Raw genomic sequence first — 20,858 nt, 5'->3', positions numbered from 1 at the left:
GTAGTGGAGAATTTCTTCCCACCCGACTGGTATCAGGGCGCCATCTTCGCTGGAACGGCCCAAGACCGTGCACGGCACCTTCTGTTCTTCACCCCTACCATGAAGCGCCAACTAGAAGACTGCAAGACATGGTTTATGGACGCAACATTCTATTTTGTTGATGAACCCATCAAACAGGGTGCGTTTAATTATCTTGATAATGTAACCAAGTTTAATTTTAACCTATTTCTCTCTATATAGCTATTCACGATCAATGGGTTCATCAAAAACGACCAGAATGAAATAAAGCAAGTACCCTTATTATTTTGTTGCATGACCAGGAGAAGAGCAGCCGACTATAGCGCTGTCTTCGAGAAGATAAAGGTATAGATACTATCTCATTTACAAATAGTTTGTTATGTAAAAATAATAATTTTTATATTGTTATAGGATATAATCCCCCTTCCTAGAGTCCAGCGGATCGTGACCGATTTCGAACGTGCTATATTTACGGCTGTCCGCAGGCACTTTGTGGATTGCCAGCACTTTGGCTGCAATTTCCACTGGTGCCAAGCCGTTCTAAAAAAGGTCCGGGATCTTCACCTTGCCACCCTCTACAACAACAAGGGACCGAATCCAGTGCGAGACTTTGTGTTTCGCCTGCTATGCCTTGCATATCTTCCAGGTAAATAGCACACAAATGTTATATTTAATTGTCATGAATAACATTTGTGAACTTTAATTTTTTGCAGCTGGTAAAATTCCTGGTGTGTTTGACGCGTTGAAGAGCTCAGCACCTAGCGAACTTCCAGCACTCATGGATTATATGGAGCGGAATTGGATTCGGGGCAAGTTCTGGACTCCTGAGAACTGGTCATGCTTCAACATCTTAACGCGTACCAATAACGACTGTGAAGGAATGCACCACCAATGGAACAAGGTAATTTAAATTTGAACAATAATATGTAATGAATAATTAATAACAAAAATGTTTGTAGTTGGCAGGCGGATCTAATTTAAAATTCTACAAGATGACAATGGTATTGCGGAAACTGGCCGAAGAAGTTTCCCTTACTAGCACGCTACTCTGCCATGACAAAATAAGGGCTCATCGGAAGAAAGAGACCCAACTTAAGAATTCCGTACTGTTCCAGCTTTGGGCGCGCTATCAAAATAATGAGGTATGTTTTCTAAATTTACAAGAAAGAAAAATTTCCCTAAAACTAATCATTGTTTTTGCAGCTATCTACAATGGATCTACTAGAAGAAATAGTTTTAGAGCTTAGATCATCTTTTCCCGCTATTGTTTCCTCACATGCCCTTAATGTTGCTATAAATAATATTAATGATGAACTAGATATGTCTATAATTGAATAACATTTGTTTGTTTGTAACATGTATTTTATTTGACGAATGTTTACAAATTGACATACTTTATAAATAAACTTACATAATCTCAATTGACTTTTTTATTTTAATGTAATATGTAATGTAATACATTATGCTTGAATTATTACAACAATACTTGTTGTGCAAGCGACGACTAATGTGCCGATTGATGGTTTTGGTTCGTGGCCACAATTCCCTAGAATATGATTGTTCTAAAAAAAATAAAATTGCAATAATTATACCAATGTACACCATATAACTATAAATGAATTTACCTTGCATGTTTAAATCCTTCCAACCATTTACCAAACGAGTGATAAGAGAAAGCAAAACCTTTTAATTGTCCGGAAGAACGGTTTAAAAATTCGTTGATCAGAGCTCCCTATGAAAAAAGAAAAATAAAATTAATGAAAAAGGCAAAAAAAAGAACTTAAGAAATAAAAAAACGTTAAACCGGCCTGAGTAAACTGTATAGAAATTGCCAGGCAAAACCTACAAAGAAGAAAAAGAAGAAAAAAAAATTAGTAAAACATAAGCAAAGTTCAGTTGAAACACAATAAAAAAAAAGAAAAAGCATTAAGTGACGTGAAGTATAGTTAGGTAGCATACCCATAATTTGCAGATATAATTAAATAACTATCGTAAATATTTTTAATCCTAGTCGGCCTACGTCCCGACTAAGATATCTATTTAACTGAAGGTCCACTGACCTGGGTCAGACAATTGGTTTCACGACGACACTGTGAAACCAATCCCGATACCTGTGCCCATTGAGGTGACAAGTCTCAATGCCCTTATACTTAAATTAACAATGCCAGCACTCGAACCGTTGCCTATCCGTTCCGAGCCTGATACAATGTGTCCGGGTACGGCCCAGCACTAGTGAAATATAAAATGTACTTACGGTTTGCGACTCCTTAGAAACAATCCGCAGCTGGGCAGGAACTGGGCAGGCCGCTGGACACGAACAACAGATGATTAGCACATTCACAGCACATTCACAGCACATTCGAAGCACCGTCGACAACCTATACCATGAAGATCTAAATACTGACTGGCTGAAATGCTGAAACCGCATGTGAAAATTTGGAAGTCAGAACTACCATTATTTGCCATTTCAGTAGTATTACCCTAAACACCAGTAATTGTTTTCTTCCCAAAAATTCTTTCATAGAATAATTATTAAAAACCTCCAAAGACATGCAACCACGGAGAATCGAACACAGGACTACCCGTGTCACAGCTTATAGCGCTACCGATATGGTAAGACTTGCTTGTTAATCGTTGCTGATAGTTGTATGAGCAAGTACAACATGAGTGCAACTGGAAAAATTATTTATTCGCTAAAAAGTAAGAAAAATTTAATAAATATTTCTGGTGTGGCCGTAGAAGTATTTTATTAAATGAACTATATTAGATATACCATATTTAATGGACCCCTGCAATTTAAATTAAAATAGGATAAAAGATAAATGTATGGTGAACCATTTAATTAATGAGTTAACACCATCGGCTTTTTACAAAGAGAAATGGATATAACCCGACGCTCTTACGCAATAAGTTGCCTACCGGATTGGAGGCATATCGTTCCTATTGGAACAAAATAAAATAAATAGGACTATTTCTAAGGAGAAATAGGACTGATTGCAAGGAGAAATAGGACTGATGGCAAGGAGAAATAGGACTGCTGGCATGGAGAAGAGACTGTCCTAAAAGTTTTAAAAAGTCAGTCCTATTTCTCCCAGTCCTATTTCTCCGGTAGAAATAGGACTGGAAATTTTCAGTCCTATTTCTCCAGTCCTATTTCGTTTTGGTCCTATTTCACCGCCAATCACAATACTTCTTCCCATACATGCGACAAAACGTAACAGAACACATCAAAAATTGCCTTAAATGCGCAAAACGCAAGGCTGTGGGAGGAAGTAAAGCACCATTGCAACCTATGCCCCCAGCCGAAAGGGTGTTGGAAAGACTTGCGATGGATATTGTGGGTCCCGTTCAAGAAAGCGCAAAGGGACATAAGTATATTTTAGTCCTATCAGATTATGCCAGTCGTTTCGTCTTCACGGTTCCAATGAGAGATCAAACTGCCCAAACAATTGCTACAATACTGGTTAATGATATTTATACAAAATATGGATCCCCCGAAGTAGTACTAACAGATCAAGGAACTAATTTCCTGTCGAGCTTAATCCAAGATATTTGCAAATTATTTAAAAATCAAACAAATCAGAACAACAGCATACCATCCCCAGACAGACGGATTAGTAGAACGATTTAACAGAACCCTATGTGACATGTTGGCTTGCTACGTAACGGATGAACCAGAAAATTGGGACAAATATCTACCATTTGACACATTTGCTTACAACACAGCGAAGCAATCAACACTGCAACAAAACCCATTCTTTCTATTCTTCGGGAGACAACCAGTGCTCCCAAACGACATCAAAATAGACAGGCGATACGAAACATACGAGGATACCAGTGTAATGTACTCACACCAATGGAAGAAGGCTCAGCAACTAGCGAAGGAACACCTATTTCGGGCACAGACAAAACAAAAAAGATATTACGACAAAGGAACACAAGCGATCAAATATAACATTGGTGACTTTGTGCTACTGAAAGCTCCACCAACTGCCGGAAAATTCATCAACAGGTGGAATGGACCATTCAAAATCATCAGAAATTTCTCAAATCTCACTTATGAGATTCAACACGCGAGCAATGAAAAACTAAAATCAGTGGTACACGTCAACCGCCTAAAACTCTACGTCCCGGCAAACCAAGAAACAGAAAAATTATCTAGTGTTCCACAACAACCAAGAAGTGAAACAGTGCGACGAGGACCAGGCAGACCAAGAAACAACTTCATCAACAACAAAAGAATACCTGTCCGTAGAACGTGTTGGCATCCGCATCATCATGTTGCAGAAACGGAAAATTGTAAAATCATCGCACCAAATCTCCCCGGTCCTATACCAATTAATCCTGCACACACTAGAATGACGAATCCACGATACAACTTACGGCAACGCAACGAAGTCTCGAGATTCTAAAACGTCCAAATTTTCTTTTCGCAGATGGAACTGATACTATCACTCATCCAATTACTCACCATCATTCCATCCACATATCCCATCTATTCAACCGTATGCGACTGCCAGAACGTAAAGACCAGAGGAATTTTAGATATAGAGGCACCCTATTACTGCAATAACAAAGAATCAGATACAGCTCACTTACCCAGAATACCCACGTTGTACACTTTAAAAACAACACAAAAACCAGCAGCCTCTTGGAAAGGCTGGACCTGCAAGCAATGGATAAAAACGAAGAAAATAACTGGGTCATTCTGGATCGGATCTTTCGACACCATATATTCACAAGAAACTAAACTAATTTCCCCACTGGAATGCTGGAGAATGGTGAATGACAAGAAGTGTGGCGATAATAACATGCAGACCGGACCAGCGGGTCTGAGTTTCACAGCCACCCCGACAGGCGAAGGGCAATGGTATGCCATAAAAACATATCACACCCTCAACTGTGTTGCAGAACAAATCACCTTACGGCAGGAAAAACAAGACGACCCAATTGAAAGCCCATTTGGACCATTAAATACTACGCAGCAGGAAGGACACTTCATCCAAAATCAAAACACAATAGTATGGGGAGATAGGACAACAAATAATTCATATTCTCAAACCTTGATCAAAGGAAGCGGTTATCTGGAACTTCCGAGAATACCGGAACGCGAAAACACCAGCCGTCTTTACGACACCAATCGACAGATCGAGATTTCATTCTTCAACAAACCAGATCGGGACATAACACCACAAGGTTACAAAGTTGTGGGCGTACCGCTCACATACCTAATCTTTCCAACCGAAACAACGAGAAAATTGTACGAGATGTTCAAAACAACTATACATACATGTATACAAAATACTCACCTAGATACATCGGTGTGCAAGGACTACAGGGAACTCCAGTTAACCAAGCGGAAACGATCCATTCAACAGGAAGTTACATTCTTGCTCAACGCCCCCTCGGAAGACTCAGGAAAACGTCTGTACAGCATTTCGTACGCCTGGGGGCCAATAAGAATGGGATATCAACAGGCAATCAGGATCAACGAGAAGGACCGGAGTGTAAATTACAACGCCACTATATACATAATATACAAACCAGACGAAAACACTCAGTTAACCGCCCACTTTCGTCTCAAAGACGATGATCCACTTCCTCAAGGATCAGAATTCGAATACATCGTTGACCAAACAATAAGAATCCAGAACAGTAATATCTGTATCACGGAAGGAGAAGCAGGCCGACTAATTGTTGCTAAATGCTCAGAATTTTCAACACGGTGGATTCTAGATCAACAAAACCATCAATTAATTTCACAAGAATCGTATCTCTGTATTACACTAGGAACATACCAAGCTATCATATTGACAGAATGCAGAGATGATAAGAACAGCGTAACACAAAAATGGATCTTTGAAACTGTCAACACCAATCCAGACATCATAGAAAATTTCCCAGACACAACTTTAGCAGAAATGCAGGAAATTCAACAAGAACAACGGAAGGCAATCACAACCACGATTAATTCGCCGCTATTTGGAGGAATTTTAAAAATTAATCACGGTAGCGGAAATATAATCTGGGATATGATTGCCTGGGGCCTATTGAAAAACGGAAAAACACCAAACGAAAAATGTCTAACACACCATGGAGTAAACAAGCAAATGACATTAGAAGAATGCGACAAAGAGTGGCCGCAATGTCAAGAAGAACTAAGAAAACTAATTAACAGCAACGATCCATTAGTACAATCACAAACAATGGTAGCCAACTGTAGCAAAGCAACAGAACGAGGACAAGCTTTCGAATATACATCTGATTTCACCATCAGACCGTTCAACACAAACACCTGTATCAAAGCCAATACGACAATGCTAGTACTTCAAGAGTGCGCTAGCACCAGCTCAATCTGGGGCACATTTGAGCACACAGGACAGCTCATGGCAACAGATAGAACTGGGCTATATTCACCCTCATCAGACAGGAAGTGTCTCACACAGAGAGTAGGACGGGTGACCCTGGGGCATTGTCACAGCTCCAGCCAAAAACAACACTTTAACTTTGAATATCGCAACCCACACCAAATACGGACTCTCTCAGCGGCAGCCATCATAGCACTGCACACTAAACAGCCATTGGACGGGAAAACACTCCCAACCATACCACCACTAATGAAAAGAGAGGATAACAACCAATCAGAGAACAGCAAAACTTTGGCCACACCCCCTGCCACGCCCACAACAGAAAAACACACAACAACGACAAGCGTTACAACGACTACAAAGCCCACAATAAAAACCACATTGGGAACAACAGCAAAAACAACGGTAAAAAGCACTACGACAATTAAACCAGTTACAAGCACAGCAGCTAGCAAACCCACCACAACACAGAAAGTGACAACTAAACCCAGTATGACATCAACGTCAACAAAACCCACCACAACTACAAAACCAATAATCACATCGACAAGCACTAAACCCACCACTACTACTAGACCTACGGCAACTGCTAAGATAACTTCAACTTCAACAACCACTACAACTACAAAACTTACGACAACAACAACAATGGCCACTACAACAAGTTCCACAACAACAGAGAAAACAGCAAAGCCTACTACAAGTTCAACAACAACGGAGGAAACAACAACGCCTACTACGACAAGTTCCACAACAACCGCGACAACAACGACGCATCAGCCAAGCTCAATAACGACGAGCACAAAAACAGTAAGCGAAAGTTCGACGACCCAACAATCATCAACACATACTGCCGGAGTAACCCCTTTAGCACTAACGGGAACAACGTCTACAACAGAAGGAACTCAAATTCAGGCCATCGAAGAAAGCAGTATTCGAAACTTACCGTTAGCTGATTCTTTGATAATTTCAATGGATCAAAAAGCTGAAGATACATCAAACAATGAAAATTTAGAAGCCGATTTACCCAAAAACATTGAAGAATTAACGACAAAATTAAATACGAAATAAGTAAAATGCACGACCAATATAAGATAAACATCGAAACTGAACACGAAAACAAGTTGGCAAAAGAAATTCGGGACGTTTATTGTCAACTATCAGCAATCAAAAGAACACAAGCAGTTATATTAGCCCAAACCAACGGAATTTTAGCAGCAGTAGCAGTAGGTTTACCAATCTGCACAAGACTACAAGGCTTCGGTCAAGCAATGACACTTCAACAATGCGAGGCAAAAAGAATTTTTATATCAGCAAACGAAACCAAATGTGGATTTCAGCCGTTTTTTACTTACGAAGGAAAAAACTGTACGATTGGAACAGATGGATGGTCAATTCATCCATATTCTGATTGTTTCTGGAAAACACCTTTGGTAAATTTAAATGGAAATCCACACACATGGGAACACAATTCTACGACAGGAGATTGGATACGCCAGAAACCTAGCATTCACATGCCTAATTTAGACCTCATTTCAGAATTTGAAGAACTCCATCTTAACGATTTCAACTTCGCGCTGAAAAGCCATCCAGCACACGAGACGATGGAAATAGAACAATTAAATATTCTAAATGACCTAGTTGGCAGAATGCAAGAAGGCAACTCCAATTCTGTTGGAGACATTGTAATGTCAGAACAACAAGATAATCAAATAGGAAACATGTTCTCATGGTTCGACAAACTAAAAATAATTGGTCTATCAGCGATAGGATTTGTACTATTCCTCGTATGTTTACGAATCTTCATTATTTGCAACCCCATCTCGAAGATAAAAGAACATATCCGCAGAAAACGGAACTTTACAACCAGATACGATGATGGCGTAGAGGAAGAACACGAACTCGCATCAATGATACCGGCACGAGAAACAAATTACCATTCGGAAATAGCAATCGAACAACCGTTCCTAAGAACAACCGCCCCTGCACAACTAACAACAGAAAGACAAGGTCAAATGCGCCCTCCCCGACCAAGTGCACCAAATTCATTAATTTACCCCTCTATCGAAACAACTGACACAATCACACGATGTACAGGAAAACACACCATGTGCACTTACGTCGTCGGATATGGCATGGTTTGGGAAGACCTATGCCGTTGCATGTCAGAAACAGAAAATAGTAATTCAGCCAGAAAGTAAAAGTCCCAAGGTCATTGAAATTAAAAGTAGCCACTAAACATAACCCCTGACAAATTTAATTAATTACAAAATAAATTAGCTCCCAGAAAATAACACACTTATCAGCATTTTTTTTTTCTCGACCAATTAAGTGATTTTTAAAATATATCCCATACTCGTAACTTTATAGTAAAACAAAGAGTAGAGACAAACCCGAATAACAATTTTGTATTCCAAACTAACATTAACTAAAAATTTCAAAATAGAAAACCTTTGGGATAGACAAAACAAAAATTACAAACCCAAATAACATTTTTTTTCCTCGACTAAAACAAACAAAAAAGTCAATAACAAAATCATCGGAGAAAAAGCAGTGTAGTGTAACAAAGAACGACAGAAACTAACGCACGAAGAAAAAGAAAGACACAAGAACCCCTATAAGAAAAGACAATGACTTAAAAAGGAAAATAGAAAGTTCAAAATGTAACGGTATATTCATCAATTCGCCCCACGGCGAAATAGAAGACGGAACACATTAAAGTAGAAGAAACTACCTGTTTTGAAATTAAGAAGAGGGGAACAAGAATTTATGAAAAACTCTGCAAAAGAAGACTTTTCAAAATATAAAAACTAACCTCTTCCCAGTGTCTCAACGACATAATTCAGACAAAGTTCTACAAAGAAAAGTGTCATCACAAGTCAACCTTTACTCTAAAAATGGAAAACAACAACATCACTCAGGATAACGCAATGGACGTAACCATCATCCCACAAGAAGAAAAAGAATACGAATTAATATTCATTAGTGATACTGAAAGTGAGAATAGCCAGCAAGAGTACAAAGAAAAGGAAAGTGCTAAAAGTGCAGATGTAAACAAGCAGATAGTGAAAAATGTAGAATGGAACGGAATCAAAACCGAGAAAAACGATTTTTCCGAACTAGAGAGAAAAAGGAAAGACATCAGTGAATCAAGTGACGACGACACCGAGGAGATAAATGCCTATAGTGAAATGGAACCCGATCTGGATAGTGCCTACAGTACCGAATTTATATTGGAAAATAACAGTGACACCGGTTTCCAATATGACCCACCCCACGGTGCCGAATTGGAAAATGTTAGTGACACCGACCTCCAATGTGAACCGCCCAAAAAACGGAGCAGACCGAATAACCAACAAAGGGAAACAGAAACATGCAAGAACTGTCGGATGAAGACAATAGCACCCCTTTCAACAGAACAAGCAGAGAAGATTCAACTGCACCGACAGGCTACTATTGACTTGGAAGACGGAAAACTTTGTCTCTCAATGATGGAAGCTACACTACCAACTATAAGAAGATGCATCCAAAAAAGATTAGAATCGCTAGGATGTTGGCCACGACAAAAAATGGCCATATTCCTTAATAAAAGATACGACGAAGGACGTACCCTGCTCCACACCAGTATACAAAAAGTAAGGTACGACATAACTGATGCTCTACTTGCCTATGGGGCAAACCCCGAGATAATGTATCGAGGCAGCACAATTGGACACATGGCAGCGGAAAATAACGACTTATTCCTGGTAAGGATACTAAAACACCACAACTGCGAGTTCACAAATCGCAATAAAGACGGAGAAACCCCGCTAATGACAGCAATATCACACGAACATGAGGAATGCGCACGCCTAATTTCGACACCAACAAACATCAAAATAGCAACCAGCAAGGGCAGAACCATCTTGCATTACCTCGCCAGATATGGACTCGAAGACTTGGCTACGCAAATCTGTACAAAAAGAATAATTGACGTCAACCAGCAAGACGAAACGGGCACAACTGCCTTACACGAAGCAGTGAAATATAAACGACTGGACATGATCGAATTACTGCTTCTACATGGAGCAGATAAAAAGATAAAAGACAACCGTGGACATACGGCTGTAGCAAATAATAACAGCACAAACATACAATAATCAAGACAAAGGTGGAACGAGTTATTCAACCATAGTCATCATTAGTATTCATAGAAGCAGCTGTAGTTGGTGACGGAAAAAGAAGAAGGAGAACAATTTCTGCTAAAAATTCAGGTGAAGGAACAAGTTTTTTATATTATCCGTAAAACAATAGTCGGTGATGGAAACACACACATTGGAGGACCAATTCTTCTCATCGAAGAGGGGAAGGAATGTAACGAGCCCACAGGCTATCCGAAGACAGCCACACCCTCAACATCCCTCAAGCGTTTCACAAGTGAAAGTGAACGTGTCCCCTCCCATTTTACCTTCATTTTGTATGTGTGTTAGTAGTATAAATACTGCATGATTGTAACATGTAATTCGGACTTGTTACGACAATCCACTGTAATACACGAGGTTAGAAACATTACAATTGGATGGAGAGGAACTTTAGAAACAGAGAAAAACGACTTGTCCGGCAATAAAGAGAAAATGGATGACAACAGTGAATCAAGTACCGATGAAAACGAGGGATTAACGGCGTATAGTGGCATAGAACCCGATGTGGAAAGTGACTGCAATTACCGTCGGTATGAAACACCAACAGACGACCAACGAAAGGAAAAAGAAGAATGCCAAAACTGTCGGGTAAAATTGATAACATCCATATCGGCAGAGAATATTCGGCTACAAAGACAAGCCATGACAGATTTGGAAGATGGAAAAATTACACTATCCATGATGGAAGCCCCGTTATGGATAATAAGAAAGTGTATTCAAACTAAAATGCAATCACAACAAGGCTGGCCAAGACAGAAGATAGCCACATTTCTCAATAAAAGATTTGAAGAGAGACAGACGCTACTTCACACAAGTGTGCGGAGATGTCGATATGACATTACCGATCTCTTACTATCCTTCGGAGCAGACCCAGAGATACTCTATCATGGGAAAACAATTGGCCATATCGCAGCAGCTATGAACGATCTCCTGTTACTACGGATTCTGAAGCACAACAACTGCGAATTTACAACTCGCAATTACAACCGAGAAACGCCCTTAATATTGGCAATCACATACAAAAACCAAGAAAGTGCGAGGTTAATATGGTCACCCACCAACATCAATATTATTACACATCAGGGTAGAACCGTTTTGCATTATCTAGCTATGTATGGTCTAGAAGATCTTGCAACCGTAATTTGTGCCAAAAGAATCGTCGACATAAACCAACAAGACAACTCAGGTACAACAGCCCTACACGTAGCAGTCGGACACAATCGAATCGACATGATTGAAATGCTACTGCTATATGGAGCAAACCCCTGGATAAAAGATTTCCATGGACACCCGGCGAGATCAACCCCATGCAGTAAAAGAGCACAAACCATCTTCGAAAAATAGGAACGAAAACATAACGGCAACCCCATGATAAAAACTAAAAGAAAAGAACACCAACAGTACAACCACGAGGAAAAGGAACACGCTATAATCAACATAGCCGAAATTCCAGGCAGAAAGAAAAGCAAGAATAGAAAAAATAGAAAGAAGACAATACAACAGCAACCTTATTCAAATTACCCGCAATTCTTTTAGGTGGAGGAACCAGTTTCAATAGCCCTAATTTGTATTCGTAGCAGCAACTGTAGCCGGTGACGAAAAAAAAACAGCAACTGTAGACGGTGATGGAAAAAGAAAAGGAAAGAGAAAATTGGAGGACCAATTCTTCTTATCGAAGAGGGGAAGGAATGTAACGAGCCCAAAGGCTATCCCAGAGACAGCCACACCCGCTACAGCCCTCGAGCGTTCACAAAAGAAAGTGAACGTATCCCCGCCCATTTTACCTTCAACATATGTATTCGTTAGTAGTATAAATACCGCATGTTTGTACCATTGAAAATTGGAATTGTTTTCGGCAAATCCACTGGTAAATACACGGGATTTTGAAACTTTACACTACGATAGACTTAGAAAACGGAACACTTTCGTTATCAATGATGGAAGCCCCGATGTAGGTAATAAGAAGATGCATCCAAAACAAGTTCGAAATGCAACATGGTTGGCCAAGACAAAAGAGAGCAACATAAAAGATTCGAAAACGAGCAAACGCTACTTCACACAAGCGTACGAAGATGTAGGTATGACATTACCGATTTTTTACTATCCTTCGGAGCAGACCCAGAGATACTCTATCACGAAAAAACAATTGGCCACATCGCAGCAGCCGAAAATGATCTACTGTTAATAAGAATCTTGAAACATAACAATTGCAAATTTACAGCTCGCAACTATAACGGAGAAACCCCCTTAATGTTGGCGATTTCACACAAAAACGAAGAATGTGCGAAATTGATTTGGACACCGACTAACATCAACATTACAACATTAGGCAACTTAACCATTTTACATTATCTAGCCGAATATGGCCTAGAAGACCTGGCAACACTAGTGTGCACAAAAAGACTAATCAACATCGATCAACAAGACGACTCAGGTGAAACTGCCTTACATAGAGCCGCCAGTTTCAATCAAATCAACATGATTGAGCTATTACTGCTACACGGAGCAGATACCGGAATAAAACACACCAATGGAAACACAACTGAAGCACATACACGCAGTAATGGAGCGCGAGCCATTTTCTAAAGGGAGAAACAAAATATAACAGTAATCCCCTGCCTAAGACTGGAAGAAAAGGCCAACTTCAACAACGCCGTGAGGAAAACGAGAAGGCCATGACGAGAAAAGAAAATCCGCGAGAAAACCTGAAGAAAAACAAAAATTAAAAAAAAAAAAAAAAACGGTGAAGGAAAAGGTTTTTTATTATTGTACCGTAGAAACAATTGTAGACGGTGATGGAAAAAGAAAATGGGAGAACCAATCCTTATAAATTTTAGGTGAAGGAACCAGTTTTTATTATTCAACTGTAAACTGTAGCCGGTGACAGAATACATATTGGAGGACCAATTCTTCTCATCGAAGAAGGGAAGGAATGTAACAAGCCCAAAGGCTATCCAAAGACAGCCACGCCCTTTACATCCCTCAGGCGTTTCACAAGTGAAAGTGAACGTATCCCCGCCCATTTTACCTTCATTTTGTGTGTTTGTTAGTAGTATAAATACAGCATGTTTGTACCTTGTAAAATCGGAATTGTTACGACAATCTACTGTAATACACGAGGTTCGAAACTTTACAAACTGTAGCTGGTGAAGGAAAAAAGAAAAAGGAGAACCAGTTCTTCAAACTTTTAGGTGAAAGAACAAGTTTTTATCCGTAAACTGTAGCCAGTGACGGAAACATGCAAATTGGAGGACCAATTCTTCTTATCGAAGAGGGGAAGGAATGTAACGAGCCCAAAGGCTATCCAAAGACAGCCACACCCTCTACACCCCTCAAGCGGTTCACAAGTAAAAGTGAACGTATCCCCTCCCATTTTACCTTCAATTTGTGTGTTCTTAAGTAGTATAAATACCGCATGTTTGTACCTTGCAATTCGGAATTGTTTCGGCAAATCCACTGTAATACACGAGGTATTAGGAACTTTACAATTTTTTTTCTTATTTTGTTTTCCTGTGTCATTTTCTTTCTCTTATGTGTTTGTTTTGGTTTTGGTTATTTTTTTTTTCGTTTGGTGTTGTTACTTTGTCTCTGAATGTTAGTTTGTAATACAATTTGTTATCTGTATTGGCTTGTAAGTGGGTTTTTTTATTTGCTCCTTTGCAGACGCAGGAACATCTCCAAGAGGAATTCGACAATCGCCTGGAGATTCGAAATGTAAACCAGATCATCAATTATCTTCTTTCGGGCGAGACTCTTCCTGTGCGTGGCCCTTCAGGCGGTAAGTTGACCGATCTGCTACTTTCTTTCGGGGCACACCTGGATGGGACCATCGATATAAACAAACAGCAAGCCACAGGTTATACAGCCCTACACTGCGCAGCATTATATGACCAAACAGAAATACTGGACTTACTTCTTCGCCACGGAGCTAATGAAAAAATTAAAGACGCCAGAGGCTACACAGCTAAATTCTACACGCAAGACAGCCGGGTACAAGCCGTGTTCCGAGAATGGGAACAAAAACAAAGGTGAAGAAAGGATACACCCCAGTAACAACCGTTATACGAATGATTTCCTGACCGAGGCTAGACACTACGCCGGAGGACAATAAAAAGAGGAGAACCGCGCGCCGAAGAAGAAAGAGAAGCGAAAACAAGAATATCGCCGCAATGGGAAAAAAGGAGAGCAAAGAAACAAAATCTCATTCAAAAGTCTTATTAAAAGTCAAATTCAGTCTCGACGGAGAATCAGTGGTCTAAAAATGGTAACGCTTGATTTAAAACTTGTTTGTGAATTTTCTTTTTAAGAATGTTCTGCTACACACAAAAGTTGTAACAGACAGCTCGACAGCCGGAGGGCCAAGAAAAAAAGTGAAGGAGGGGTAGGAATGCAAGATCTAAAGCGACTCTCTTTGGCCTTATCGGAACATCTTTCTAAAACCATCACTGGGTGAAAATAAAGTGCTACAAGACACGCCGTTGTTAAAAGAATAATAAAGACACAAAGGAGTAGATCTTACAATTTCGCAGTGCATTGTCTCGCTGAGACCACCAATTGTAAGATCTATCGCTCAGTATTTATTTTCCTTTAGCGTACAAACACCAGCACAAGAATGAGGGCAGAAACAACTCTGACTGCAAAACACACAGGTATTTTATATCAATGCTGCTTGCTAGGGATAGTAGCCCTGAGGCTTGATGACGTTTGTGCATGCTATGGTTGAAAATGGGACAGCCAATGATGGCACGCCACGGTCGAACGTGTCTTAGCCTGCGGTGATGGCTTGGCGTGTCTTGTAGAACTTTCTCTTTCCTCCGGACTACGTGTATCTCAAACTTTAGCGTTATTTAGGATACAACATACTACTTTGAACGCCTGTGCTGCTGCGACTATAACGGAACGACAAACATAGGGGAATTTGGCATTGTTGTTTGGATTGTTGCAAACCATTGCCGTTCGCTGTATTTAACTTGCTATTTGTGTTACTCAAAAGTTTTATTAATTGCGAACGTGAAAACAATATTGTTTTACCAAACCTAACCCAACCTAATTGTTGAACATCAAATTGCACACTGAATAATCACGCTCCGCAATTAGTTGTTGCACGAAATACTTGAAACTTTATCGTGGATGTCTACTTTGAAAAAAAAAAATTTTAAACGTTACAGCAAAGTTATGCCATTGAACTCTTTTTCGTTGCAAAGCTGTTTGTCCTGTCCTATTTCAAAATGAAATCCCGCAACAGCCAGACATGAGTAGCAAATACATGTAAACAGCATATAATTACATGTCTTTCAACTTTTACAGAATTTTTTCCCGTTTTTTTAATTCTATTTCGATGTTTCATTTTTGTTCCCACTGTCTCGTTTGTTGCTGCACGGCAGAATAGAATTAATCTGTTAATTTTAAAATATAAGTAAAGGATGAAAAATAACTATACAAGTTCCCGCCTTTATTCTCTTTCTCTTGCAAGATGTAAGTATTAAAAAGACGATGAACAGTTTATATTACATCAAACACCAATGAAGAGTTAGAGACGGTCTCAGACTTCCTTCACGATGCTTGGTAGTCAGAGCTTCCGTGAAGTTGACGAAATGGTCCCAGCTATCGGGATGATCATATCCATTTTCAAGCATATCAATAGGTGTTGAGAGACAAAATGTACGAAGATTTGTCTTGGATGCCAGTAGCTCAATAATTGAGATCAGAAAGGCTAGGGACAACTCATGCCAAGAAAGATCAAACAACGCGAGCGAAGACAATGGACACAGAGTTGTCCGACATAAAACCGATAACTGTGATTCGACAAAATCATTTGAACTCAAATCTAGAATTTGAAGGCTGCTTCTGTTGCCTAACTTGACGAGCAAAGGTAAAACTTTTTCCCATTGTAAACCAAGCTCATTAGCTGCTAAACTGAGAGATCGGAGCGTCAGACGATGTGCGGATTCTCCAAGGTAGCTCAGGTCTTCATCGTTTAAGCAGCAAGAAGTTAAGTCCAGTAGCTCGAGCCCGTGTTGAAGTGGAATTAGAAGATCAGCCAAACATCCCGTTAATCGATTATGGGCTAGACTCAATCGCTCTAGACGAGGTAAATGGCTAAAGGCAGCTGCAATGGATTCTACAGCTTGAGAGTGGTCAACCAGGTTGAAGGCGCAGCTACCGAGATCCAAATAACGAACTGAAAAAAAACGGTCTACATTCGATGCCACCGTAAGAATACTTCGTCGCTCACACATCTCAGTAAATTTCAGTCCGATAACGTGTTCCGGAACTTGATCCATCAATGCTTCCAGTTTGCGTTCTTCGTGCAAATTTATTTCTAAGAAGCGAAACGTCACAGAAACTGGACTAGGTGACGGTGCAAATTCATCCTAGATACGAAGAAACACTTATGCAACACGAAATCTAATTTATGAAGGAAATGAACGAAAGACATTACATAGCGTTGCTGAATCCAGCTGAGAATATCATTGGATTTTTCTGAAATTGATGCGTCGATTGTCACGTTAAAAAGAGGCATCTCAGTCAGGTGGCTAAAATCCAGAGCGTTTCCATTCCAAACACCGATTTCAGGGCTTTTCTGCTGTTGATAATAAGCTTCATCACAGATTTTGCGGACCGACCCCAACGGTGATCGAGCAGCAGACACTGCTGACGCTTCTGCTTTCATATCCCATGTCGAAATCTCAAAATTGGAAATTTCAAAAGCAGGCTCGCAACTATGCAAAGGATAAACTGCATCCGGCTTCCAATAATCGAATACATCCTTCACGTCCAACGTAGCCAGCGGCCGCCTTGATATCGAAGAATTTTGATGTTTCATAGCTAGTTTCTTACTGCTCTGAATTTTCTTATGCAAACCGGCTAGAATACAGACATCGAGAATTTTGGTTATTCTTTTTCCAAGGCGACGAAATTCGTCCTCCCACATGAAACTCCGAATTTCTTGAGAGGTCTCAAATGTTAGGTCTAGCACGCGAAGAGAACTTGCTTGTCCTTCATTCTCCAATGTTTTCTTTATCACAAAAAAGAAGCCATCAAGCACATTCTTGAAGACCTTACGAAACAACTGCCTTTCAGTATCACCACCTTCTTTCTCTGGGTCTTCTGCATTGTCTGAATCAAGAAAGGCCAACCAGCATTGAGGACAGGTAATATGGATTATTCGAGAAAGATGAAATGCTTCGAATGGCCAGTAGGAAACCAATGAACGAAGGGCGCCCCACTGTTTACATGCAAACAGTATGCATGCCACATCGACATATAATGCAGGAGGGATAAGATTATCTTGCAAAATCTTTGGAATTTCATGGCATTTACTCCTTTGTTTAAGATATGTGATAAGGGACTGAATTGCCAGCCCTTTCAAATGTGGCATATTTTTGGTGCATTTGCTGCATTTATTTTTTTTTGCTTTAACTTGGACAGCCCACTCGGACCACAGGGGTAGTTTGAAAGGAGTACTAGCTGTGGCTTCCATGGTATTCTAAAATCACAGAAACGAAAGATAAATTCAGAAAATGTTGATCGTACGAAAACGGAAGTTACCCCTTCAATCAGAATCTTTATCCATAATTAACCATTAACAATATATTATCACTTCAACCTGGCATTAAACCAGGTGTTTGATTTCAAACCACAACACGAAAAAACAAGAAAAAAAATCATGAAACAGATCTAACTTTGTTTTGTAAACTCACTGACAATGTGCTCCCATTTGGAATGTCGAGTTATATCGGATGCCGAGTTGCCAGATGTTAAAACTCTGCCTGCCTGCGTGCCAAAAGCAGAGAGGAAAACTGACATGAGATGGAGTGTTAGCATGGTGTACTAGTATGGTGAAACAACTCTTCGTTATAACGGCCTATCTCGGCTGAAGGCTATTTGTGGTCTAGGTTACCTATTGTGAGAGACACCTACTGGCTGATGTTGAAGTAAATGGTTTACTCGAAAAATTTTCTAAGTCCAAACAAAGGGACTTGTCCTATTTTCTCATTACTTATTAGTTATTACGTATTAAAATTATCTTTCCTAATTTAGAAACTTTGTTGCTTGTGTATAACATTACTTTTTGAGGCTCCATAACGAAATAAAAATGAACAAAGTTTTTAAATTTCGCATTCTGTTCAGACAGATTCATATATTGTCATGGACGTTTTTGAAATTTAGTTCATGATATTAAAATAATGATAATTCATTAATTCAGATTCATGATTCATCATTAATTAAGTAAACATCGCCACAATCCCAATGAAGTCTCAATGAAGTTAAGTTGTCTCATCTGAAGCAAAATCAGTTTAAGGCCTATGAATTCTATCGGTTTTTGGCTACGTGGTGTGGAGTCCGTGCTTGTATTCAATTGTACTGCGTCTAAATTGTAATTAATTATCAAATTGGATTCAATAACATTTTAACATCTTAACTTATTGTACCTTCATGGCTCACCAAACCGTTATCCTTGAGGTTGAGATCAAGCTCTGGGGTTTCCATCTCAGAATGGATAGAAACATTTGTGAGTCAATGGTAATTACCATTTGTTTCTAGATGTTGGGCAAGGGCATCATTAGACAATTTGTAAATAATATACTAAAATTTCACAGAATTGTATACCAATCCACGCGACTGATCCTTAGAACGAGCATGTCTTTCCCAATCCAAAGAAATATAAGCTGGTGTATGGCCCATCACCTCAATCAGATTCAAGCTACTGTGTGGTATTATTCTTTTAGATATCAGTGGATGGTAACATAAACGGTGAGCCCAAAATGGAACACATGATATTCAATCTTGGAAGAAAGCTTGTCTTCCTAACTGAGGGAGAGAATACAAATAAGAATTTTAGCAAATCCTACAGGCATGAGAAGAAGCATTACATTCATCATTTATGTAGCTCACCTGGATTAGTACTCAAAAGTTGTCAGAGGTTGAGGAATACTCTGGTTTTTGGAGCACGATCTGCAAGTAAAAAATAATAATGATAAGAAAGTACACAGCGACAACATAACCTAAATATAGCTAGAAGAGTTTTTCTTCAGGAAAATCGTTTCCTACTCATCGAAATTGTCCTTTATGGATTGAAGCGCGTTGCAGAGCTATTTACTTGATTACTCTGAGTTTAACAACCATTGACGGGGCACAATTTACTCACCATTTTTCGAAGAACGCTATCAAAGCTAGTGTTGGCGACTATCTAAACCTGAAAACGATATATCGATATTTTTAGATACTTTTTAGATAGTCGACTTTTTTAGATAATCGCTGTATCGATACACTCCAAATAGATCTCACATTTAACAATAGATGGCGTGTAAAACAAATGAAAAAAAAACTATGATAATTTAAAAATTTTCATCTCTGCCTAGATTTGAACTCCGACGCTTCGTGTTACGAGCGCCGACTTAACCCACACCACTAAACCAGTAAGAAAAAAACGACATGGCACAAGTATGGTTTTCGTTGGCGAGTATCGATACAAATATCATAAAATACAATATTTTTATCGTCTGCTTTATTTTACAAGTCTTAACAGATGATTTTAGTTACACATATCAGTGTTGCCTTATGAAATACAATAGATTTTTGTTGAAGTTCTTATTACATGAATATAAAATGTAGAGAAAATAATAATTTAACATTGTGCAAATGTATTTATCGTCAGCATATAAAAATATGTATTTCAAATAAAAAAAAACGTTTCACAGACGTATTCGAACTTCTGTACTTTGTATTGCGAGCGCGGAATTGATCCACAACGCTAACTCTCCACAATTTGTGTGTGTCAGGCAATAAGTCCAACGTTTGGTGCCGAGTATCGATACAATTTTCAGAAGCAACTGATATTTACCGTCATCTGCTTTATCAACGATGCTAAACAGAATACTATTTTGCTATGAAAATCTGTTACATTTATAAATTACAAATGTTATTTTATTAGTATCCTACACGCCTCAGAGAGCGATCATCCTAAATTTTTGTTACTCAGATACGTTCAAAATATAATGTCTAGCAGATTATAAAAAAATTGCCCTAAAACAGATTTGAACTCGAGAATTCCGAATTCCAATCGCAGTAGTACTTATCCATAGCGCTACTCCCTCATGATAAGTGATTGCAAAGAAATACATAATAATCATGTTAACAAGTATCGATACAAATTGCAGACGAAAATCTAACATTGCTGTCGTCTACAACGATTTAAATTGAAGATTTATTTTCAACTGAAAAAGTTGAACTTTTTCAACGGTGGTCCAGATCACCGTTGACATTCAGTTGAACTTCAGCTCCCCCC

General features: G+C 39.2%; 1 protein-coding gene and 2 long non-coding RNA genes across 5 annotated transcripts; all 3 read right to left on the bottom strand.

The window, feature by feature from the left end:
• Positions 1–1,512: 1,512 nt before the first annotated feature.
• Positions 1,513–2,406, bottom strand: LOC132087943 (uncharacterized). The gene is made up of 4 exons (XR_009420932.1): positions 2,273–2,406; positions 1,823–1,860; positions 1,644–1,746; positions 1,513–1,580 (listed from the first exon to the last, which is right to left on the bottom strand). It is a non-coding gene; the product is annotated as an uncharacterized LOC132087943 (long non-coding RNA).
• Positions 2,407–15,996: 13,590 nt separating this feature from the next.
• LOC130692732 (uncharacterized) lies at positions 15,997–18,280 on the bottom strand. Its single transcript, XM_057515817.2, has 3 exons — positions 18,119–18,280; positions 17,010–18,056; positions 15,997–16,941 (listed from the first exon to the last, which is right to left on the bottom strand). The coding sequence occupies exons 2-3, from the start codon at positions 18,048–18,050 to the stop codon at positions 16,075–16,077; spliced, it is 1,908 nt and encodes a 635-aa protein (XP_057371800.1). The 5' UTR covers positions 18,051–18,056; positions 18,119–18,280; the 3' UTR covers positions 15,997–16,074.
• A 408-nt stretch (positions 18,281–18,688) lies between these two features.
• Positions 18,689–19,791, bottom strand: LOC130692740 (uncharacterized). Of its 3 annotated transcripts, none has more exons than XR_009001526.2 (5): positions 19,719–19,791; positions 19,466–19,525; positions 19,181–19,381; positions 19,003–19,110; positions 18,689–18,940 (listed from the first exon to the last, which is right to left on the bottom strand). It is a non-coding gene; the product is annotated as an uncharacterized LOC130692740 (long non-coding RNA). The 3 variants fall into 3 exon arrangements; XR_009001524.1 differs by having other exon boundaries at positions 19,622–19,747; XR_009001525.1 differs by having other exon boundaries at positions 19,181–19,377; positions 19,622–19,747.
• Between the last annotated feature and the right edge of the window lie 1,067 nt (positions 19,792–20,858).

The sequence above is a fragment of the Daphnia carinata genome, chromosome 4 (assembly GCF_022539665.2).
Source record: "Daphnia carinata strain CSIRO-1 chromosome 4, CSIRO_AGI_Dcar_HiC_V3, whole genome shotgun sequence".
NCBI classification, from domain to species: Eukaryota; Metazoa; Arthropoda; class Branchiopoda; order Diplostraca; family Daphniidae; genus Daphnia; species Daphnia carinata.
Note: the sequence above shows the minus strand (reverse complement) of the source record. Positions and strands in the feature narration are given on the sequence as shown.

Bases quoted from the DNA above. Each gene is read 5' to 3' on its own strand.
- LOC130692732 (XM_057515817.2), bottom strand. From the start codon at position 18,050: ATGGAAGCCACAGCTAGTACTCCTTTCAAACTACCCCTGTGGTCCGAG. The intron at 16,942-17,009 runs GTAATGTCTTTC...CTTCGTATCTAG, and splicing joins GCTGGATTCAGCAACGCTAT to GATGAATTTGCACCGTCACC.